General features: G+C 34.0%; 3 protein-coding genes and 1 long non-coding RNA gene across 10 annotated transcripts in view; 1 reads left to right on the top strand and 3 right to left on the bottom strand.

Moving 5' to 3' along the window:
• rin2a (Ras and Rab interactor 2a) overlaps positions 1-9,644 on the bottom strand; it is a 67,045-nt gene extending 57,401 nt beyond the window's left edge. For all 3 annotated transcript variants that reach the window (XR_015506006.1, XM_087279469.1, XM_087279471.1), the window contains exons 1-2: positions 9,437-9,644; positions 869-955 (exon numbers count right to left, since the gene is read on the bottom strand). The gene's annotated coding sequence lies outside the window, so the exon portion shown is untranslated. The remainder of the gene's footprint in view (positions 1-868; positions 956-9,436) is intronic.
• LOC147841090 (uncharacterized) lies at positions 5,245-8,841 on the top strand. The gene is made up of 4 exons (XR_015506025.1): positions 5,245-5,285; positions 5,644-5,707; positions 5,980-6,106; positions 7,069-8,841. It is a non-coding gene; the product is annotated as an uncharacterized LOC147841090 (long non-coding RNA).
• A 217-nt stretch (positions 9,645-9,861) lies between the features above and the next one.
• Positions 9,862-17,791, bottom strand: si:dkey-187a12.4. Of its 2 annotated transcripts, XM_087279484.1 has the most exons (4): positions 17,386-17,791; positions 15,577-15,794; positions 10,990-11,149; positions 9,862-10,876 (listed from the first exon to the last, which is right to left on the bottom strand). In XM_087279484.1, the coding sequence occupies exons 1-4, from the start codon at positions 17,648-17,650 to the stop codon at positions 10,659-10,661; spliced, it is 861 nt and encodes a 286-aa protein (XP_087135610.1). In that variant the 5' UTR covers positions 17,651-17,791; the 3' UTR covers positions 9,862-10,658. The 2 variants fall into 2 exon arrangements, 1 of the variants encoding a protein (XP_087135610.1); XR_015506011.1 differs by lacking the exons at positions 9,862-10,876; positions 10,990-11,149 and adding an exon at positions 11,922-13,687 and having other exon boundaries at positions 14,762-15,794.
• A 2,114-nt stretch (positions 17,792-19,905) lies between these two features.
• slc24a3 (solute carrier family 24 member 3) overlaps positions 19,906-24,537 on the bottom strand; it is a 162,644-nt gene continuing 158,012 nt past the window's right edge. For 3 of the 4 annotated variants that reach the window (XR_015506009.1, XM_087279479.1, XM_087279480.1), the window contains one exon: positions 22,644-24,515. Coding sequence is in view for 3 of the 4 variants with exons in the window: in XM_087279479.1 (XP_087135605.1) it covers positions 24,366-24,515 (150 nt within the window). In the remaining variant the exon portion in view is untranslated. Of the gene's footprint in view, positions 24,516-24,537 lie in introns of all 4 variants that reach the window. The other variant, XM_087279477.1, reaches the window with a different exon arrangement.

Raw genomic sequence — 24,537 nt, 5'->3', positions numbered from 1 at the left:
ATGACTATTCTAGTATTTCAGTATAAGTACATTAAAGAAGATTTTTCACACAAAGCTGTTTTTTTTTTTTGCACAGATGTGTGCAAAAACATTGGATTCATAGCCTCCTTAAAATAGTGACTTGTAACAGTACAATAGCACAAATTAATAAGGCTAAACTTAGTAGCACTAATGCATGGCAATGTTTTCTTCCAACATTTTAGACTATATAAAGGAATGACCATACAATGTTTTTTTCTCTTTTCTTTTTTTCTTTCTTTTTTCTCTCCTTTCAGATTGAAAAATTATTGATATGTCTGTTGCTCCACCTCCCCTGTTTATTTGTGTGAATGTCTGTTATTTTGTTAATCTAAAGACAATAAAATATTGATCTCAACATTGTCATTATGACAATTGTGTAGAATTGTCCTATACGTTTGTTACAGATTATTATGCTTAAAAAAATCAATGTTTAGGCATTATTAGTGTTACCTTACAAACAAAGAATCCAAGCCAGAAGACAAGAACATCTCCAAATATAAAGACACATGTTGTCATCTTCAAATTATGATAATTACGAAATACTGTTCAAGTACCGATAACAAAAATGTTATAATTCATCTGCCATCATATAAGAAAGTAACAGAAGGCTCTTGTAAGCTCTTCTAACTGACGTTTAAATCATTTTTCTGTGGTGAATGACATTAACCCACAAAGCTGCTGGCTGAGCTTAACTGCACTCTAGCTGAAACAATGCTTCAAACGAAAATGAGGTCTGCATGTGCTGACTACAGTCACACTTCAGCGGCAAAGACAGATAAACCATTAGATCTTGTTCAAATAAATCATACTTAAGAAGCAGCAGACACATGAAGCCGGCTCCCCTTACCGAATATGTGGCTTCCTTTACTTTAATGTATTGCTTCCAGGTCCTCTTTCATCACAAATCCCTCCATTACTTAGTACGTCATTATTCCTGCAGAACAAAGTGAAACAAAAGAGTTTTTAAACACCTTTTCGGATGTGCAAAGCCAGACAACATTGGCTGAAATTGACTACTTTTTTAATTGTCAGCATTATCTACTTTAAAACAGCACTAGTCCCAGTGGGTTTCAGTGTTTCAAATATTTGAGGTTTGCTCTGAGTTTGAACCACCAATTGGCTCACAAAATGTAAACGAGGCAAAAATATTCAGTGTAGACACAAACATTTAGAGTTGTAAGAATTTTAAAGCAGTCCCTTATGCTTAGCAAGGCTGCACCAAATATAAAAAGAATATATTACAATTAAAGATACCAAATCTAAAACAATTAAACACTCTATTTTAATGTGTTTTAATAGTACTTTATTCTTGTAACTGCTAAAAGGAATTTTCATCAGCCATAACTCAAGTATTGAGTCAGATGATCCTTCACGAATCATTATATGATGCTGATGCTCAAGAAACAGTGTGATACTACGATCAATGCTGTTTAATTCTTTTGTATTTCTTGAGGAAAATGACCAAAAAGAACATTTATTTAAATGATAAATATTTTGTAAAATTGTAATAGTTGTTACTGTTACATTTGAACAATTTAATCAATCCTTGCTGAATAAAAATAATAGGTTAATAATTTAATAATAATAGTAATAATAATAAAATAATAATAATGATGAATTGCCCCAGTGCATTATAAAAATAGTATGGTGGCCTACAGAGGTTAGCGTGCTGCAATTTAAGAAACCACTTGCAATTACAAAAAGGCTAGCAAACTATAAAAGATCTTTACCCATTTTAAAACATTTTTAAAAAAACGTGTTACATTTTGACTTAATGCAAACAGGTTAATAAAACCCACTGCAAATCCTCACAACGCAAACAATTTACGTAAACGCACTGCATTTTTTCACAACACTTTCAAATAACTCGGAACACAATGGACATGTTTCAAGGGGACTCTAAAACGTGACGGACCTGGCTATTTAGGTTATGGTTATTTATGTTAATAAATACTAAAGACAACTGAATCGGGATAATAAAATAAACTCACCTTTCAAAGATCACCTACAACTTCACTAAGCATAGGCTGTATCTCAATTCCAAAAATGCTGAGAACGGACTCGTGTTCTTATGGAGACTGTTCTTGAAAAATTACCAAGTTACCAAGAAGAATGGAGACCATGAAAACAGAGAATGCGGCCTGTGAGAAATAAGATGCTGCGTTCTTTCTGATGGTCACATGACCTTCACGCATTTTTAATGGTTAATTATTTAACATTACAGTGTTCATACGATTTATTGTTTTTCCTCTTTTCACAATACATAATAAATACCTCACAAAAATACGTTGCACAATACAAATAGAACACGTGTTAATACGAATTTCAGCAAATAAACATTAATAAAAGTTTCATGATAATGTTTAGCTTCACCGTTTCATTTAGGGAAACCTCTGAGACAAATAAGTTTTATCTCTTACAGTAATAATACATTTGTCTAAAATGCAGTCGCAATTCTGTGATTTCTCAAACAAATTTTGCACTCAAGTCTGCATCGATGTGTCCTCGATATCAAGAAAACATCAGGGAACTTTCACGTGTCCGTCGTTCTTGTGGTCTTGAGTTTTGGAAATGAACTTTAGCGTTGATGATGACGTTAGATGAGAACGCTAGTCATAGTCACGTCATGAAAGGGTCTCTTAAGTTTTTGGGTCCCTTTAAAACAGTTCCATTGTGTTCCATTCTTTTTGTGTTTATGAAAATAAAACACATTTTCATAAAATGTTTGCATTGTGAAAAAATGCAGCGCGTGTGCTGTCAAACAGATAAAAATCTTTTCTTAATTTGCTGGCGTTTTTTGTAGTTGCACGTTTTCTTTAATTGCAGCCTATAAATTGCTCTCTTGGCCACCGTAGAATAGAATCAACTGCACTAAAAGGAAGAAATGACATGCAAGTTGACAGTTGAACACACTACAGTATCACTCTGCTTATGTCTTTGACTTGCTTTCCAATTCAGTGGTTAAACTATTTACCACATTATCAGTCTCACTTTGCATTTATTGCTCTGACCATAATCTGGTATCACATTTATTGCATGTCAAGTTATTTAAAGGGACAGTTTACTCAGAAACATTTCCTCATTATATACTCACACTCAAGTCGTTCTAAAACCTTCATGAATTTTCCTTCTGTAGAACACAAAGCAAGATATTCTAAAGGATGAAGCAAGATATTCTGAAGAATGAAGCCAGATATTCTGAAGAATGAAGCAAGATATTCTGAAGAATGTTAGCCACTGACATCCAAAGAAGGAACAAAAAAATGCAATGGAAGTCAATGGCTTCTGCTTTCTACACTATTCTTCAGTTTATCTTCATTTGTGTTCACCAGAAGAAAAACTCAAACATGTTGGGAACAAGTGGACAGAGAGTAAACAATAACAGAACTAGCACTTTAATGACATGGCCCCTTCATTCACTGAATTTGTTGTAACAGCAGGCGCTAAAATTATTCTGACAAATCACAGCACACACACACACAGAAGCTACCCTGACACTTCAATCACAGCTGCTGACACCTCAGCATTTGAGAAGCATTCTTTGGTTGCATCAGCAATTTGGTGTGAGCCACAACTTCAATAAAGTTAATACAATTGGTATGTATAGAGTATTGAAATGGATCAGAACATTCCGTTGTCAAACTAATCCAATGCCAGTCACTGCACAACTCTGAAATTCTTTTCAAGTGACGCATGTTCTGGGCAAAATCAGTTAAGTTACTTCCCATTGCCTGAGACTAATCCTCTTAACAGGCCTTCGAGACTCTGCTGAATTATTTGGTGTGGAAGAAATGAAAAGTCTGGTGGGATGGTTTTTAGAAACAAGTAAATAACGAACGCCATCAATTAAACTAACAGCAATAAAAGAGAATGCGCATACTGCATGAATGGCGGATAGGTAAACACATCACAGGGACTTTCTACTGACTTCTATTGTTTGCTTTATTATATCCTCTAACATAAGCTTTTACTTTTTTTGTTTTGTTTATTAAGCTATTTTTCTAACAGGGGAGTTTTTGGCTGCTCCTCCAAATGTTAATTTCAGGTTTTACCATCCATGGTTATTATGATCAGACAAACCTGACTCGTTTCTCTGCCTATTTTAATGGGATGCCAAAATTTGGCAAACATTTTACAACTACTTCACGCTTCTGATGTTGATGTACTTACACAAAGCAGTGTACCTTTTTTGACGACAGTAGGTTGAAGTTATAAACCTAACTTGTTTCCTGTTACTAACTTTAGAGGATGCCAAAATTTGGCAAACATTTTACAACTACTTAACGTGTTTCTGATGTTAATTAACTTACACAAAGCATTGTACCTGACGACGACAGTAGGTTGAAGCTACAATGTGACCTCTAATCTAAGTTTATCCCATTCTTTTATAGTTTACAAAGGAGCATATAAAAGGAAGTTTGTCCCAAGATGATCTTTTAAATTGTGAATTATTATTCAATTAACGCACACGAACATTGCTCGGTGTATTACAGCTACTTTCAGCAGATGTGAAAGCAGCCTTCATGCTCATGAATTCAGTTTATGGTATCAGAAATCAAAACGTTTTACAGAGATGTAAATAATCTGATAAGACTACATAACTTGAACGATTCCTTAAGAAACATCACGCTGCGGTTCAATAAAATAGCACAGGATAACATCTTTAGTTGCCAATAGACCATTTGTGTTAGCACATAAACATGATTGTATTACATGTACCTGCTGGCAACAAAACGAAACAATATAGATACATGTCCAAAAAAAAGAAAAAAAAATCAGGTAGGACTAAAGTTGCCAAACTACTATCATTGAATTCTAAACATGTTACGTGTAAACGGAATTACTAGCATGGTTAATTCCCAGCCGGCACACGACCGACCTTCAACGTTGAAATATGGTTGAAATAAGGTCAGTTGTGTTTTGAACGTTGAAATAATGTTGATAGAACGTTTAATGTTGAATGGTTGAAAAACAGCCTGCATATGACAAGGCTTCAACGTTGAAATGTGGTTGAAAATATGTCAGTTGTTGCTTTAATGTTGAAACAATGTTGAATGATAAATGGTTGAAAAAAGTTACAGAAATCCTTGTACAAATCAACGTTGACATTTTTTATCATGATCTGTATGTTGAATTAACGTCATGGCTTCACCCAACATTCAACATGTTTGGTTACCATGGTATTGGAGGACTCCGCGCACGCGGCCACGCGCAGCGCTTCACTAATTACGAACACCTGACCTGCAGTGCAGCAGAATTCAGAGGTAAGCGTGTTTTTAGATGCTTTAACGTTTTATTTACCCCCCGATTTTGTCAGTGTATCTTAAACGTGACTTTTGAGGTGTAGTGTTTCGAATTTTGAAGCATTTAAAACTTTCCAGTTTGTTTTTAGTCTTGTTTGCACTCCGGTGACGCGCAGCTAACCTCGAGGTAATGTCACATGTTTAACGTTAGTCTAAATGAGCGTTTTTATGGCAAATTCAAAGCGATAAACTCCAAACGCAGTTTAAAGTTACTGAGCAACGTTATAAAACAATATCCATTTTATACGCTGTATTATTAGTGTTATTATTACAAAGTTAACTGCTGTCGTTTCACTGTTGTTGTTGTTTTTGCTTTTAGACATGTAACTTACTCGAGAGACGCACTAACTTGCACAGCATTGAATGGAAAAGGCTTTGTCCATGTAAGTTTACTTTAACTATCTGTTAAATCTTCTTGGTGCTTTGGTTGGTGATATTCTCTTTCTAATCTGTTTGTTTATTGATTGTTAGGCTATGTTGTGATATTATATTGTTATATTGATATTATTATTGTGAAATCATGTTGTGATGTTATACTATGTGACAGTATTGGGGAACAAATATGTATTTAGTGAGAAATTAATGCTTAAATTACAGTTTGTATAGTACCAGATAAAAGGTGTAATGGGTTTTAACTTTCTGAGTTTTCTGGAAGGTCCAGTTGAGGGCATCAAGAACAAGCAGATGGCCTAAACCTGTGTCAGCCTGGACAGACTGCAGTTCTGCTACTCCACACCAAGGCTTTTGTATGGATGTCTTGACTGCTACTGTGTTCACTAAAGGTATTACTGGAGCAAAACAACAGCACCCGTTACAGTGAAATTTGTATTAAAAAAAATAGTGATACATGTGTAGCAGGTCCAGTACATGTGATGTCATTGAGAAGTTGTTTTATTAAATGTCATTAAAACAAATAAATAAACATGCTATTTAAATAAATCTAAATATTAAAAACTTGAGGATTAAGATGACAAATGAAATGCATCATCTGTCTTGCGAAAAGGGTCTACTTAAGAATTCTGGTGTTTTCCAACTGAAAGGGATAGTTCACCCAACAATGAAAATGTACTCACATTTTACTCCCCAAATGGTTTTAAACCATTATGAGTTTATTTTGTTGAACACAAAAGAGGCTATTCTGAAAAAAAACTAAAAACCTGTAAACATTGACCTCCATAGTAGAAAAAAATACTATAGAAGTCAATGGTTAAATAGATTTGCAGCTTTCTTCAAAATATCTTCTTTTGTGTTCAACGTGGTCAGTAAATGACGACAGAATACAAATTTTTAACTATCCCTTTTATTCTCTGTCCTACATGCAGACTTTTACAGAAGTGCTACTCCTTCTAGAGTTTTTCTCAACCATGTCTAAAAAGCTTTAAACAGCTTTTACAGTACATGTAATGGTTTACAACAAGTTGTAATTATTAGATGTGTTGAATGTTTCATGATTCTTTACTGCAGCCTTGGTTAAAAAAAAAAAAAAAAAAAGCAATTTTTTCGAGAATCTGAAATTTGAATTCTGGAAATGCTGGCACCGGTGGTGGCGAAGGGCTTCCTGACGACATCACACCTAATTCTTCACTTCTCTTAGTTAGGAATATTCAGATGGATGAGTCAAAATTATTGAGTGTGGCGATATTATAGGACAAATTTGGATTCAATAAAAAATAAATATTTGAATTTCACTTTGTATAATAGCTGATACCAACTTAGTTGTAACCTCGTATTTCATTTATTGCAGGTTTTCTGGAAGCTCCATTTGAGGGCATCAAGGACATACTGATGGCCTAAACCAGTGTCAGCCTAGACAGACAGACATCTATTGCAGTTCTGCTACACAAGACCAAACTCTCTGCTTTTGTATGGATGTCTGACTAGTACGGTGTTCTCTAAAGGTGTAACTGGAGCAAAACAACAGCACCCGTTACAGTGAAATTTGTGTTCATAAAAGATAGTGATATATCAGGTGTAGTAACAGGTCCAGTACATTTGTCATAAAGGTTAAATCACAGTAAGTACTGTAAAAATAACTTGTTTGCCTTTGCCACAACAGGTCATGGTGTGTGCTTACTGCTCGTAATAAACACACACGCTGATCTGATGCGGGAGAGATATATGCAAACACATTTGTATTTACTGTTTTGTTTTGCCTCACTAAAGTGTTGTTGGAGCTTGGTATGTTCACAGTTGAAATCACTGAAGTCACATGGAACGTTTTGACAATGTGTTTTGTGCCTTATTATGACAATGACCATCTTGGGACCATTGCTGTCTGTAGAGGATGAGGAGCATTTAATCTAAAATATTTTAGTTTGTGTTCTGAAGATTAACAAGTCTCTGGGATGACACAAGTAATTAATAACAGAACCTATATGAACACTTAATGTGACATGTAATAGTGAAATAGTGGTCCTACATTCACAAATGTGAGCCATTATTATAAGACCCATGTGAACATGCAATTTTTATGATACTAATAGTAATAATGGAATAACAAATTGCTTTTACTGTTGTGTTTGATTTACTGAAATATTTGTCTATGTTCCACTGTCACAGGTGCTCAGTTTTGCTGCAGTAATGCTAAACACAATAGATGTACTTTATACAAAAAAAAAAAAAAAACTACTAAATATTTAGCATGCAGACCTGCAAAGTGAAGGAGTAATGTCAGGTTTAGATTATAGCATGAGTTTTCACTATTGTGAAAGTGAAGCCATTCATTTACAATGAATTGGAATAGCAAACCTCATTATTGATTTTGTAGGAAACTCACCTGGTGTTTGAGAAATAAATATGTATTTAAGTGCTAGACTGATATAGATGTTTTAGTGTTTTACACTTGATTCTTTGTCCCCAGTGCCATCTTTTACCTCAAGTGTTTCTCTCAACCTATAAAACCTCAAACAGATGTAATGTATTTCACTTGTGATTCTTAGTTGTGAGTGATGTTTTTTATTTTATTTTTTTACTGCAGCCACTTTAAAAATGGGTATTTTGTAAACTTTGTAAACAGAATTGTATTTTGGAGACAGTGGTGGTTGAAGCGTAGTTTAGTTACTTAGTTTAATTTAGTTAGTATCTGTCTTTCTGAAGACGGTAACACTTTACAATAAGGTTGTATTAGTAAGTGTTAATGTATTTACTAACATGAACAAAGAACAATGAAGCATCTTTCATATAAAGAAAGTACAGTTCATGTCAGCTCAGTGCATTAATGTTAACAAGCATACATTTTGATTTTAATAGCATCGGGACATATTTCAATTAATTAAATGATTAATAAATGCTGTACAAGTATTTGTTCTTTGTTCATGTTAGTAAACATTAACTTTAATTCATGAAACCTAATTAAAAAGTGACTATTTAATTGTATGCCTTTTTTCTGTATTTGAGTGTACAGCATGTATAGTAACCTGCATGGTTTTAATGAACTATGTATGCTGTAAATGTTGCTGTATATTTAGAATAAATGAAATAATGAGGTGTGTATTAAATAAATTGATACACAGACTAAGTTGTGTATTTGTGTCGTGTATTTTTTATTAGTAAAAATTTGTTTGCTATATTTATGGACTTGTATGTAATTTCTATTTAACTTACGTTGAAATGTATGACGGTGAAACAACGTCACGGTATCAACGTTGATCCAATTTGCAAAATCGAAAGGTAATTCAACCTTCATTCAACGTCTACAAAACGACCACAATTCACCCATGAAGAAGGTAAGAGTGAAACAACGTTGTGATTTCAACGGTGAATCACCGGTGGTGGTCCGACGGTGAAACAACGTCACTATATAAACGTTGATCCAATTTGCAAAATCGAAAGGTAATTCAACGTTGATCCAACCATAGACCTGACGTTGATTCAACGTTGAATCACCGTTGAAATGCCGGCTGGGTTACGTGTTAATAAAATATATATCAACAAAACATAACACCTGAACATTACAATTGACAATTAAATGAACTTACATAATTCCACTAAAGAAAACACAAACAAAAACGGTTTGAACGTCTTTGAAATGAAGCTGGAACCGAAAAACAAAACACTCGAAAAGCAAAACAATCGCCGCGATCTTACGGTAATAAACGGTGCGTAGGACTCACCTCGACGGGACGAAATCAAAACACCCGTTAACAAAAGCGCTGTAACGCATTTATAAGAGCTGGGTGGTGTTTCTCCAAAGGCTGAGCTGCAGTGAACAGTTTTAGATGTTCCTGCATGACCGAGGCGAAGTTGTTTCCTTGTACTTCGCAAGAAAGTCTCATTTAACTCATGGCTGTGTTGAAGCATGCGACCTCTCCCGGCAAAAACAAACTCCAGGAGAAGAACAAAAGTTGATATGCATTGAGCTTTCACGTCACGTGTTCCAGCTGGGAATGTCTTTGGAAGGGAGAAGTCTTTGTTACATCTACCAGCCATTCAGAGAAACATGAAAGAACCGGAAAGAGTGGAAAATACACAGATTAAATAAAACATCTCTTCTTCTCATCCCCAAGTGGTTAAAAAAATCAACAACACAAACACTACCAACATTTTCACTTGTTTTTATTATGTAGCTACAAGAGATTACAAATCTTTGATTTTCCAATATTCCAGGTGTTATTAGGACGTATAGTGTGTGTGTGTGTGTGTTTTGTGTACATGAAATGCAAGCTATAAAATTAGCCTGTCCATCATATATGATTTAATATAAAGTTATATATATTGGAAATTATACTTAAATATACTTTTATTCTTGTTTTGAGATAATTTCTAAAAGTACATTAAGCCGAATGTATTCACTAGTGAGGACAACAATAATCTATTTCTGTATTTATATAGGTTGGGTGTAGAAAATATTACATTTTTCTCACATGAAGTAAAAATGTGTAAATTATACACATACACAAATGTGTCAGAATGCAAAAGTTCTTTGAAACAAATGCATTAATATTCTTTTCAAAATGCAAAACGAACCGCAAAACTGATTTTTTAGGGTAAAAATGAATATTAAAATAGGTTTAAACTGAAACAAACAAAGTACAATATATTTCAAATATAGTTGTAGGTGCAAAACAGACAATATAACACTGTTTCTATTTTCATTTTAAATATCTATTCTTTAATTTGAACATTTTTAAATGATTCAAAATTTTAACTTAAAAGCTGCAAAGACAATATTATATTACAAAGAACGTAATATGACAAAAAAAAACTATCTTTGAATGGCAATCCTTCACTCTGGGGTCAGTTCTTCATTTGCTAAGTTCACTTTCCCAGTTTATTTTTAATATTTTATAATTATACTTTGAGTCATTTAATGACACACTATTACATATAATTATGTTATATTGTCACCTGAACCTCTCCAGATTCCAAGTTTAGCGGGTTATGATCCTCTACTGTATTATCATATTTGGGACAGATGAACTCAATAGGCTTCCAATGCGGTCTTCGTCCGCTTCCTCTCTGTCGAAAAGGGGCAAACCGCAACCATTTCTTCACTACATCAGCAAACTGATGATGTGTGGCCTCCTTTCCAATAGGTGTCCTCTTTAAGGCACCTGTACAGAACAGGGTTAAAACAGTGCTTCACAAGAAGATTCTAAAATAGCTGTGCAACAAATCAGAAGTGCATGCACTGAATCATAATTTGATTTAAAAAAGATTTGCTTACGAAATAAAACACCCTGCAGTCTGGTGTTTCTGAAGCTCCTCTTCTGTCCTCTGCCAACCCAGTTGAGCTCTGAGCCCACACTGAAAGACAGAACTGTGTGCATAAGACGCCGAACTGCATCATCAACCGTGGCTCCACCCATCCTTGAGAGGTGCGAAACCTATGTTAAAAAAAAAAAAAAAAAAAAAAAATATATATATATATATATATATATATATATATATATATATATATATATATATATATACAGTGCAGGTAAAGAAGGGAGGATTCTTCCATAAAAAGTAGAACGCAATGACATGTAAGGATTCTTTGTAGCAACCTGTGTGTATGTTGCTTTAATAGTTACCATATCCAACTTGTTTTTCACATGGGAACATTTGTAACTTGAAAATTGTAACATTGTAAAATTTTAAAGGCCAGTACTGACTGGAAGGGCATCCGCTTTGTAAAACATATCCTGGAATAGTTGGTTGTTCATTCCGTTTGTGGCCACTGATAAATAAGGGACTAAGCCGAATTAATATTAATGAACGAATGTGACATTTTAACTTAAATGTGAAGACTTTGGTTCTCATTCACTTCCATTCATTTTTACCCATTATACTGATTGATGTTGGAAACTGCCATTTTCTGATCTAACAAATGGTTGTTAATATATTGTCATAAACACTGATTTTTAGCTATTACTTGCATATGCTATTAACATAACAGCAAATGAATCTGAAGTCTAAAAAATTCACATTTAGAAAAGAACTTACTTGTTCATTGCAACTTAAGGTGAATAAAGATGAGCCAAAACATTATGAGACCCAGCAAAATATGTATTTGGTTCTGTGCATACTGCCAGAACAGCATGAATGCACAAATTAACAGACTCTACAACACCTAAAGGCCAAGATGTTAGCAGCAGATCCTTTACGTCAAATTTTGCTTTCATTTTAGCTCCAAGCAGCTCCAAAACTTAAAACGTGCGTTTCTGGTGAGTCTGAAGACCTTGATTATGTCAGTTGGGTATTCCAGAAAGCAGGTTATGTGACATACCTAGATATGTTTAAGGATATGTAAGTGGATAACCTCAGCTTTCGTTCCCAAAAAGTCAAATATCTTGAGTGTTCAAGTTCCTATAGATCATTATTTGTCTTATTTGCCCATTATTTGTCTGTGTCTTAATATATTTCTTAAAGTTTAGAATTTCTCAAAAAAAAAAAAAAAAAAAAAACGCTATTATGAAAATAATGTTAATTTGTACTATTATTTATTTCATTAATTCTTATCTTGTGTGGTGCATTTGCAATAATTAATTACATTTTTGTAACTGGTCACTTTAAATAAAATGTATTGCTTATGTAACTTTATTATAGAAATATTGCACATTATTACAAATATGGAAGCAAAACCAACACAAAAAATATACAGTATGTCTCATGTAAGGATTTGTTTTTAAAAGTTAAATTTAAATTTATATTATATTTAGCATCTATCTATCTTAGCAACAATTGTTGTAATTCTTCACAAAAAAACGAAAAAAAGTATTGAAGAAATATAAACAATACCAAAAATTATATAAAATTACCAGTAGGGGGCGATACGCTTTACGAATTTAATTCATTCAACATTTTGTATTTGTTTCCATTGGGACTCTGTGAACATGTCAGGTTAGGATATTCTGAATTAACTGAAGTTTTCATATCTGGTATACCTTCGTGTGGGCATATTTAGGGTTAATTAACCCAGAGTTCAGGGCTTAGCAGATGGTAGGTTAAGCTTACTTTCTGGAATACACCTCAGGTTTGTTTAATTAGGGTAGTGAGAGCTCAACTGTGGGACAGTGACCATACAGGAACTTGTTTGTACATCCTTGCTTTTAAGTACTGGAGTTTGGAAGATGCACAGGCACAATGGATCAAACCTGTTGGTCCAGCACATCATATATACGCTCTAGATATTTGGGCAAGCCAGGGCAACACTTTGAATTCTTCATCTTTTTCAAAACATTCCTGAACAATGTATGGATCGCGGCAGGAAAAGAATGCAATTGGAACAGCCAAAAAAAGGCCACATACTCTCCACCTAAAGCCTACTTTCATCTGTAAGTGGAAAAAAAAGCCACTTATACCACTAGATCAAGATTGCCATGAAGGGTTGGACTCAACAATGTTACAGTTTGTTATAATTTATGTCAACATAAATGTCCAGACTAGTTTCTCAACACTGAGGATCACACTGTCTTCATTTCATCCTGATGCCGGCACATTCCAATGATAACCCTCTCATGCTCTGATGCAAAAAGAAACAAGACTCGTTTGACCTGGCATTCTTCCTCGACTGCTCCAAGGTTCAGTTTACTGTAGATGCTTGATGCTTTGAAGTGTGGGAGGACAGTAGATTTGCTGTTAGCTCAGAGCAGATGGGATTGTCTTAGATGTCTTTTTCCACAGATGAGCTTCGGGCACCCAAGACCCTGATGCTGTTATGTAGTTTGTCCCCCCTCTGACCACTGTTGGTAAATTCTCACAGATCTCTTCCTGTTGTTTAAGAAAAAGTTTAACTTTGACCCAATTGCCTATAAACATGTAGCCCTTATGAAAGCTGCATATCTTTATTTCTGCCAATTTATCCCGAATACAATGTATTCAAACTACTCAGACACTAATAAATGGACTTGTTAGAAGATGATCAACAATCATGGCTTCACCTGTGACTAGGGTTGTAACGGTATGAATTTTTCACGGTATGATAATCGTCTAAAACAATACCACGGTTTGACGGTTTCGCGGTATACGGTATGTTACAAATGTTACAAAATAATAGAACAGTGAAGCAAATTTGACTTTTTCCAAATAATATATTTTTAGTTACTATAAACAACACCACTTACAATGAACAAATAAAAAATAAGAAAATAATAAATAATGTGTCAAAGTCCAAATAAAGTCCAAATAAACATGGTGCAAATCCTCAGTAAAAAATAGATATAAATATTCACTATACTATAAATAGTTACATAACGAAACTAGATTCAATATGGAACATCCTTAGGTTTTATGTGCCAGCATGGATATGGTTGTCTATCGATATGGATTTGGATATGGTTGTATGCAATGCAGACAAACAGCTGCATCTTCATTTGCGTCTTTTGAAAACAGCAAGAGCAGCAGTTCGTCTTTGCTGTGTCACTGTTTTGTCATGTTTCTGTGCTGCTGTGCATGCAAAAGTACTTAGTATGAGAATTATTTCATGCAAAACTTTTTTTTTTTGCGTTTTATTTAGCCGCGCATAAATGTATGCCTATCTCTCATTCCGTGTTGTTCAAAAAGCTTGGTCCACAAACAAAAGCGAAACCTATGCTTATTGGTTGTGATATAGCGAGTTTGAACCAATCTGGGCATGGAGGAGGGACAATGCATCAATGTATCATGTCTGATTTGTCCGGAGACACAGTGACGAGCGTTTCTTTGTCAAATCAGCGTTGTCAAATGTTGATGACGTAACGGCACTGATTCCGGAGCCTCTGAAAGTCCGCGAATGTTATGTGATACAGCACTGGAAAGCTGAGATTCTCTTCTTTATGCCAATCTTTGAATTGTATGAATCGGATCAGCGGATCAAAAGTTATTAAACATTTAAGAGCAATACTTATTTTTAGCCGCGGGCGGCTGTCTCGGTCTTTAAGGGTTAAAACCGTTGATATGCAATTGTTCATGGTATGATAATCGTGCACGTTCAAATCGTGGTAAACCGTCATACCGGTATATTGTTACAACCCTACCTGTGACTAGTCACAATTTTTTGGCTTATTATTGCTTTATAGGGTAACCCCAAGCATGCTAATAGGACTTTTAATTTGGCAGTAACCTGGGTTAATCGTTTCCAGTGAACTGTATGCCAATGCAAAATCAGCGCGTTTAAGGTCTGTTTTCTTTAAAAATCAGCGACCTCCACTGGCTTAGTGATCTCCAATATAAATTGGGTCTTAGATTGTACAAGAAGCACTGCATTAAATTGCTATGTGTTTTATATTTTCATTCATTTCTAATTTACTCATTTCTTTAATCTATTTAATCTTAAAATTATTCAGAATAATCTATATATAATCACTTCATTAAATACTACATTTTATTTTTATACAACATTTTAAATGCCGTGTCATCTTCTTGTGTGGAAATGTTTCACTGGAAATTCATCCTCACAAGTAAGAGATAAGTGAATGTCTCCATTTCAAGGTTTTTAAACATCATGTGATGCAGTAATTTTCCCTTGCTACTGCTCATAATAACACTCATTTGATTTGTGCTCATCAGATAATATAGTGTTATTATTATGACTGAACACTGAAAGAAAATTTTCCATGAATTCAGCTTATTCAACCATCACGTTTGTCTCTTACTTCCTGTTTATCTCGGGTTACCTCCATCAGCCTCTGGACTGTCGATACAGTTTTGGGAACAAGACATTATGAAGATCAACAGAACTGTGTTTAACAGGTTTTGAGTGTAAAGGACAAAACCTAGCTGACAGTATTTGAGATAACCCATCAGCAAACTATTGTAACATGCGCTGCAGTAGTGTATGATATATTTTTACCATTCTCCTCTGAGCTTCAGTATCTTCTAAATGCTGTTCAGTTACATCAAGCTGCTCCATTGTTCGTAGCGGCAGATCGATGTCGAGCGGCTCATCTTCCTCTTCACACACTTGTCCGTGAATCCTAGCCTGTAGATCTTTCAGAACTTCCCACTGCCTCTGCTGCTCCTCCTTGATCTCAATAAGCAGTGATATGATTTTTCTCTGTGCTGCTGACTCTGTAGTTACAAAAAGCTATATTTAGTGTGAGACAAGCAAAAGAATAAAATTCAGCACATCAACTTCAACTGTTGTATCAGTTTCATTTGTGTGCTGGTGTCTACAATTGTTTCTAGAGTGTTAATGTGTTGCTGTAAAACAGACAGTTTTTTCTTTTTTAACAGCATTTTTTTAATTTAAATTTATATATATATATATATATATATATATATATATATATATATATATATATATATATATATATATATATATACATACATATATATATATATATATATATATATATATATATATATATATATATATATATATATATATATATATATATATATATATATATATATATTAGGGCTGGGCCGATAAACAATATTGTATCAAATCTCAAAAAAAATTATATCATTAACAAAGATAAGCTCTGGACTTTTTACTCCATATTGTTTTATGAGCCAATCTCACAGCAGAAATGTGCAACAGCGAGAATCTAAAAGTGTGTTGATATTAGAGATGTACCGAATCTTTGGGCACAGAAAATTTATCAACCACAAATACGTTATGCCACTTTATGGACTCTTATTTTTGTGGCTTCAGTCATTGTTGGGGTACTTCTTTAAATATGGAAGCATTAACAACATATATCGAAATATGTATCATTATCGTTCAATATGGAAAATAATTATAGAGATTGCATTGTTGCTATATTTTCCACCTTTAATATATATCTCTATCTATCTATCTATCTATCTGATAATATTTTTTTCTTTAAGAGAAAGTCTTATTTGTTTTATTTGTTTGGCTAGAATAAAAGCAGTTTTTAATAAAAAAAAAAAACATTTAAGGTTAATATTATTAGCCACTTCAAGCTATATATTTTTTCATTAGTCTTCAGAACAAACCATTATAATACAATAACTTGCCTAATTACCCTAACCTGCCTAGTTAATCTAATTAACCTAGTTAAGCCTTTAAATGTCACTTTAAGCTGTATAGAAGTGTGATGAAAAAATTTAGTCAAATATTATTTACTGCCATCATGGCAAAGATAAAATAAATCAGTTATTAGAGATGAGTTATTAAAACTATTGTGTTTAGAAATGTGTTGAAAACCGAAATTGGTGAAAAAATAAACAGTGGGGCTAATAATTCAGGAGGTTTAATAATTCTGACTTAAACTATATATATATAGATATACAGATGAACTGTTATAGACACATTATAATTGTATGATTTTAAGCCAAACAAAAAGTGTAGTTACTTTGTCATCTACTTAGTCATGCTATTGTTAACTTTTGTAAAATGACGTTGATGCACATTAAGGATTTATCTTGAATACCCAAAACAGTAACAAAATCAAATAGTAAAAAGATGACAATAGCGCCTAACGTTAGCGTTTTGTAAAGGTTTATAAATATGTATATAATAGTATATTAAATAATTTTTTAAAATATATTATGAAAAAAAATCACTTTAAAATCAAAATCTCAGTGCACAAGAAATCTCAGTTTAAACAAGACCAAGTCCATGACGCCAGAAGAAAAGGGATATTTAAGTTCGCCTAAAGGCAAACGTTGTAATTTCCACTGTTTACAGTACCTGATGATGTAGACGGGTCCTCGTTCATCAACTTTCCCGCCACTCCTGCAGCAGGATTGTAGGACTGTGAATCGGCGCTGAAATTCACCTCTGCCCGCCCCGGGATTTCTTCTGCGCTTCTGCTCAAGTCTCCGGGCAGAGGGTGCAGATCCTCCTCAGACACCGCTGCGCGTCTCTGTGCCATGTCTGCCATGTGTTTACTCACTAAACCCTCCGCCCGCCGGTTTATGGCCCAGTTCGTGCGACTAATGCTGTTCGGGTCCATTTGTGGGTGTACTTATTAATTTACAGACAGCGCTAGGCGCAAATTTTAATCCCTCAACATGCTTCTCTTCATAAACATAGCGATTTGAGCGAGAAATAGGCGGAAACGGTTATCAAACTGTCCCCAGCCAGCGCACGTATCACGTTACGCAAACGTCACAGCAACGTTGGCAGAACGTTGGGAGTTTTGAAGGAACTACAATTCCCACAAGCATTGGACAACGCTGACGTCAACTGTTTCTCCCAGACTCGAAGTTAGATTTACTTTGAATTATATGTTTCTGTATTTACACCACAAAACGTACAGCATGTATCAAGTTCACAAATGATTTCTTGCTGGCAAAAAATAATTACTGGGATAATATTTAAAAATAAGTTTGAAAGAAATTTATGTTACTTTATCTGTTAATCTGCTGGTTAATTTTTGGTTGGAGATTTGCTCTTTTATTGGAATCAACCTTATGCCCAGTTTTCAATTTGTTTTAAAATGTTTTATTTGGTTTTCCTACGTTCAACAGGTCATTGCACAAAGAGTACTTTTTGATCAATTTATTACTTCTGTTGGCAAAATGCAGTATACACAAAAACAAGTACAGTGATTGCAAGCCATTATTTGTTATTTTAACGTCAGAGTTTTAGCTTTATATAAAAACTATAATCTGAGAAAAAAAAACTGTTACGTGTAACAGTTTCATGTTTTTATTTTATTTTTCCGTGATTATTGTCATCCCCTGGCCTTTTCAAAATGTTAATTTTTTATTGTTCAATAAAAAAAAAAATTGACTTAAAATGCAGGTTTTGAAAGAAGTCTATCTTCTAAACTATTTAAAAACCAACAAACATACAAATGATTCTTTACATGAATGTTGATTAATGTAATAGCTTTTTCATTTTTTGTACTTCATTTTAATACTTTTTATTCTTTATACGACTTCAGTAATAGCAACTTGCTATTACTAAACCCTGCAGATATTAAAAATCCTTTTCCATTTTTTTTTATCAAATTCAAACCGCAGTAGATTGTTATAATCAATTTCAATATGCATTATAAATGAAAGACAATGACATTAAAAGTATTCAAATAAAAGACATTCAATAACAGACTTTTGAAAACATTGCCTGGAGTAGAAGACTAAATTATTAGCCCTTCTGTGAAAAAAATAAAATAAAATCAAGTATTTCTCAAGTGATGTTTATCAGAGAAAAGGCTTTTTTCCCTAAAGAAAATTCCATATTATATTTTTCTTGAGGAGAAAGTGTCATTTATTTTAGTTTGGCGAAATATTAGATAGATATAGACTAAAAGTTAAGGTCAATACTATATATTCTTTTAATTGGCTATGAAAAAAACACAATTGACCAATGACTTGCCTAACCTCTAGGCTACCGTTTTTGTCTAGTTAACCTAATTAAGCCTTTAAATTGCACTTTAAGCTGAATATTAGTATACTGCCAAATAACTAGTAAAATATTATGTAACATCACCATGACAAAGACAAAAAATAGTTATTAGAAATTAGTAAATCTATTATGTTTAAACTATTTAATCTCCCCATTAAGCAACACTTGAGAAATAAAAAAAGAAAAGGAGAGCTAATACAAAGTACATACAGGAATCAGAGAGTGAAATTCAATACCTTTTTAACCACTTTTCAACCGGAAACACTGGTGAGATTTGAACTTACAGTATATCTACTAAATATTAATGTAAAAAACTAATCCAAAACTAAAACGTTATTTATATGCTGGATAAAAAATTATTAAATCTAGCTCATTTTGAAAATTGGTGCCTATACAACTGCAGAAATAATGCAAATATAAAAACAAAAACAAAAATAATGTTGCCTTGGTTACAACAGTAAACAAAGCAGCATGATGTCAAATCTAGCAGAATTTTATTGATTTCATAAACTACACAGCATCCTGATATTCCCAGATTTAATTCAGGCAAACTTTAGTACACAACCATACATTGCATAATCAAAAATGTATACCTTGCAAAATAGCATTTAAGAGTTTTTAATACTTTTTAAGGGCCTTACATTTCTCTACATTGATTTATCAACCTTCAATCAATACTTTTTAAGATGATTTTATCGTTAGCTTATTCTCATTTGACAGTTTAAAAGTCACATGGATCATATTTTGTTTTAAAGCATCAATCCCAATAAAGAACTTTATTTGTAAGATTGCTATACAGTAAAAGGTGTGTGCCTCTGCATGCCTTATGGAGACAAAACAAAAATCAAACAAGTGTTTACCTCAGCAAAGATCATTTTAATTATGCTCAAGTAGCAAAATATACAACTGAAACACCTGAACAAAATAGTTTAGTACATAAAGCCAACCACCATTCTTTTTTACGCTTCCTGAAATGCAGAAGACATCAGTTATTCTGAATGAAATCTACTTTATGCTTTCATTGGAGAATTAAAAGCCCAGCAGTTTTCCATTGGAAAAAAAGAGAGAAATAAAACAAAGAAAACATGCAAGAATCTAAGAGGTCTAAATTCCACTGCTGTCCATCCAGTGCTCAACAATGTGTAATAGTATTGAACATAAATAATTCCTTATATTAAAATATCCCATGCGATTCTGCAAACCAAGGGTGTTTAATCAAACCCTCAACACAACAACAACAAAATCAAAAAATGACCAAATAAAGGACCCAAACATTGTACAGTATCTATGAAAATATAGTCAACAGATATACAGGCAAAGACAAAAACTATGAAGACATTTTTCATATATGTATAATTATATACATCAGCAATGCATCACCCTGTAAAAGTCACATTTTAGATTCAAATATGCCTGAATCGATGAAGGAATATCAGCAGACAAGAAAAGGAAATCTGAGGGAATCTTGTCTAATTGTGGGCTAATTGGTTGTGCATGCCCTCATTATTATTATTATTATTATTATTATTATTATTATTATTTATAATTATTATCATCTTAATTATATTTGTGCGTACAAACAAACAGCAGCACTTTGATTTCCAGAAGTGAGGATGACCAAATAGCATTGATCAGTACATAATAAATCAATGAACCTATACATTGGCATTAATCTCTCGTAATCCGTAAGCAGCAGTGCTCATAGACTTTGGAATATTATAGAGTTGCAGTAAAAGCCAATTTAGTTGCATCTCAAAGCCTCCCCAGCAGGCACACAACATCATAAGACCTTAATATTAGGTTAGATTTAGTTCGTGACATCAGGTGACCAAAATTCAATGTCTTGCCAGCGTCTAAGGACGTTATTTTGACGTCCATTAACAATGTCAAATTATGTTGATATTTAGTTGATTTTAGGTTGTGTTGGAAAGCGACCAAAATTCAACATAGATGTCATAGTGGTAACGTACACACAACGTCAAGGTGTATAATAAGTAGACGTTGATATTTAGTTGATTTTAAGTTGTGTTGGAAAATGACCAAAATCCAACGTCTGATAGATGTCATAATGGTAACATCCACACAACGTCAAGGTGTAACATGAGTAGACGTTAATATTTAGTTGATTTTACATTGTGTTTGGAAAGTGACCAAAATGCAACGTCTGCTAGATCTCATAGTGGTAATGTCCACACAACGTCATGGTGTAACATGAGTAAACGTTGATATTTAGTTGATTTTAGGTTGTGTTGGAAAGTGACCAAAATTCAACGTCTGCTAGATTTCATAGTGGTAACGTCCACATAACATCAAGGTGTAACATGAGTAGACAGTGATATTTGATTGATTTTAGGTTGGACATTCGTGTCAGACTTTATTGAGTTTTGACGTCAACTTTGATTTTCATTTCCAAACAAAATCAAACAATGTTGGGGTACAATGTCAATATGACGTCAAGTTGACGTCCTGTGCCTGCAGGGTCTTTTAATATCCCTAACATAGTATCGAGCGTACTCCTACTGTTACTGATTCATTTAAGTAGCATAAGTGTATATATATATATGACTCAAATAATGTGATTTGTCATGTTTAGGATTTACAAGTAAAAATACAAACACAGTAATTAATTCATTTAAACATTATTGCATTTCATGAACGAAAACTTTCTGATGCCTTCCTTATAATACCCTGCTTTGCGAAAAAGAAAATAACAAACTAACAATCTTCAGCATCCAAACAAAGTTCTTACATACTCTACTTGGATTACACCTAGCTTATATTTACCAGGAATATCACATTGCTTAAACCCTAGACCCGCAGTTGATATATATATTTATTTATTTTTTTGGAATGGGGAATAAAACTAGGCCTCAGTGTATATTATGAGCTTCTATAGAAAACGAAAAGTTCATATTTGCTAATATATGTCAGCCTATCTTATTTGTAAGTTCATTAATTTTCTTACACCAGAATGTCGTGTGAAGTGTGATCTTTTCATCTGAAACATGCCTAAAGCAGTTTGACAAAGTAGTTTGTATGAGCTAAACAAGACTCACTTGAAGCACACCCTACAGACTTTTTTTATAACAACTCTAAACATTTCGCTTTACAAAATACAAAGTTGCTTTTTGTGATAGAAAATACTTTGCCGCAATACTCTTCCAGATATGTTTTCTAAGTCTTCTAAATTCTATTTTTAAAATATGACAAACAATTAGACACCCAGTATCAGTGCATAAAACACAAATGTTCCCTGCAAATGTGCCTTCAGACTACAAAACCTGCATGAAGTTGCTAGCTAGACTAAAACAGTCCGTTAGAATCGCTACTTTTGTCAGCTCACTAAAAACCTCTGCTTGGAGGAAAAAGTCCACATGTTGTGCCACGGATAAAAGCTTACAGCTGTGATGCATTGTGGCGATGTCTGTTTACGATCCCCAGAAGCAGAGGCAAACAAAACAAAGTATTTCCAATCATCCTCCAGAAAGAAGGCCAAGAGAAGAGCCTCGGACACATCAGAAAAATCCATATTATCAACTGCATCCTTTTTTTTTTTTTTTTAGTTTTTTTTGAGAGGATTTCTTGAAAAACTCTTTTCTTAAACTCTAAGAGCGGCATGCTAAGAGAGAGAGAGAGAGAGAGAGAGAGAGAAAAAAAGCAAATTTCATTGATTTATATCTTTAAAACAGTCTTATGAACGTTACATAGACGTTAGCTTCATTTTACCAGGACACTTTCCTGCTAATCAGCTTCTTAGGTTTGTGGCTCACTCACTCCATTCGCTCTGAATAGGGAATGGGCCGATCTTAAATCTCAAAACGTTTAAGTATAAAATATATATGTATATATATTCATATATTTTTCCCCTACTCGCCTGCCAAAGTCGGAGTGTTGAAAAAGTCTCTTCAATAACCTCTGTTGTCACGTCACACCCATATCAAATAGTAGAAACGCTTTTAAGCATCAAGTCAAAGGTGCATCTAAAAGGGTGCATAATATTCAGAGGTGAAGGAGAAGCAATCCAGTAGAAAAGGCTGACACACAAGCTCTGAAGGACAAAAAAACGGCATAGCCTGGCTGAAACTCCAGAACAGTCTCTTCTTTGGGACAGCTGTGGGTTGGTTTCGTTTCAGTACGTCGTAGGAAAGTAATGTGCATAAATAGTTATCAATAAATTAATAAATAAATCTTTCTCTGTTTCAGTATATACAGAGCGTTAGAGACAAAAGAAACACATCTATAGAAACCCCATATATTACACGAGAATATTGTCTCACTAAACATAAATATGCTCCTAGCAGCGTTTCAACATGTTTCCACAAAGGTGCAAACAAATGCCCGCTGTCTGTCTAAGGGTATGTTTACACCACAACGAAACGTTTTCGTTTGACTTTTTGAAAAGTTTCATGTACAAACAACATCAAAATGATCCGTGTTTACACAGATCAACTAAAAATGCTGCATTATGCATGCCAGGCCAGTAGATGGCGACGTCACTTTGTAAAAAAAACATTTGTATTTGTAGTCAAGTACTCGCACATGCCTATAGACTAATCAAGTACTATAAACGCGCATGACTCTGTTGCTTAGTTTACATGGTGACAATAATTGTATCATACTATGAACGCTTTCCGCCATTTTGTAGGTTTAATGAATGGCCAAAATGCATAAAATGTTTTCGTTTTTGAAACAGTGTTGTGTAAACGCACCTAAAGTCATTTGTTAACTGATATTTGATCTGATCTCAAACCTTTTGGTTTTATTATCTTGACTGTTGATAAAGTGACTGATAATGCCCAAATAAAAAAAAATCTAAACAAAACAGAAGTATTTTCTAGAGGTCACCAGTACCTTTCAGCAAATAAACAAACCCTCACAAATCTAAACAATATTAACAAGTCCAGCCTCAGTTTCAATCAATTAGCAGCTAATAAAACAAATGCCATCATAAAATACATTTACATCATTAATCTTTAAACGTGTAATATGTCAAATATTTTGGATTTAAAAAAAGTATTCACATCAAGCCAGGCAGTAGTCATCATTTATCACGTTCCTGTCCCGTCCGAGCAGTCTACATATCAGTCAACGGGACCGTTCCTCACACATAAGCGCTCCTTCGTCCTCTCACTCCTCTTCTAACACTACAGACTCCACCGATATTGCACCCATTGGAAAGAAAAAGAAGATCAACAGAGGATCAGCTAGATCAATAAATAAATATTCCTTCTGAAGGAGAGCCTTTCTGCGTCTGATCGAGGACTTGTGCTATTGTCCTCAGCAGGTCAAAGAGGGAGGACTGGGGAAAAAGGAGCTCATTCCTCGCGGCAGGTGGGAAGATTGACAAAAGTGAAGATGTTGAACTCGATGAGGATGGAGAAACACAGGAAGACGGCGTACATCAGCAGACAAGCAAAACCCAAGCGCTTGTCCAGCTTCCAGTTGTTCAGATGTACACCGAGAACCTGAGGGGGAAAGAGACGGTTG

The sequence above is a fragment of the Danio rerio genome, chromosome 13 (assembly GCF_052040795.2).
Source record: "Danio rerio strain M-AB ecotype USA chromosome 13, GRCz13ab, whole genome shotgun sequence".
In the NCBI taxonomy this organism is placed as follows: Eukaryota; Metazoa; Chordata; class Actinopteri; order Cypriniformes; family Danionidae; genus Danio; species Danio rerio.
The sequence above is the reverse complement of the archived record's forward strand: the minus strand, read 5'-3'. Positions and strand labels throughout refer to the sequence as shown.

What these genes read in the sequence shown, in the direction of transcription:
- si:dkey-187a12.4 (XM_087279484.1), bottom strand. Translation starts at nt 17,650, where the DNA reads ATGGACCCGAACAGCATTAGTCGCACGAACTGGGCCATAAACCGGCGG. An exon ending in CTGAAGCTCAGAGGAGAATG is followed by an intron (nt 11,150 to 15,576) that starts GTAAAAATATAT and finishes TTTTTAACATAG; the next exon opens with GTTTCGCACCTCTCAAGGAT. An exon ending in ACTGCAGGGTGTTTTATTTC is followed by an intron (nt 10,877 to 10,989) that starts GTAAGCAAATCT and finishes TGTTCTGTACAG; the next exon opens with GTGCCTTAAAGAGGACACCT.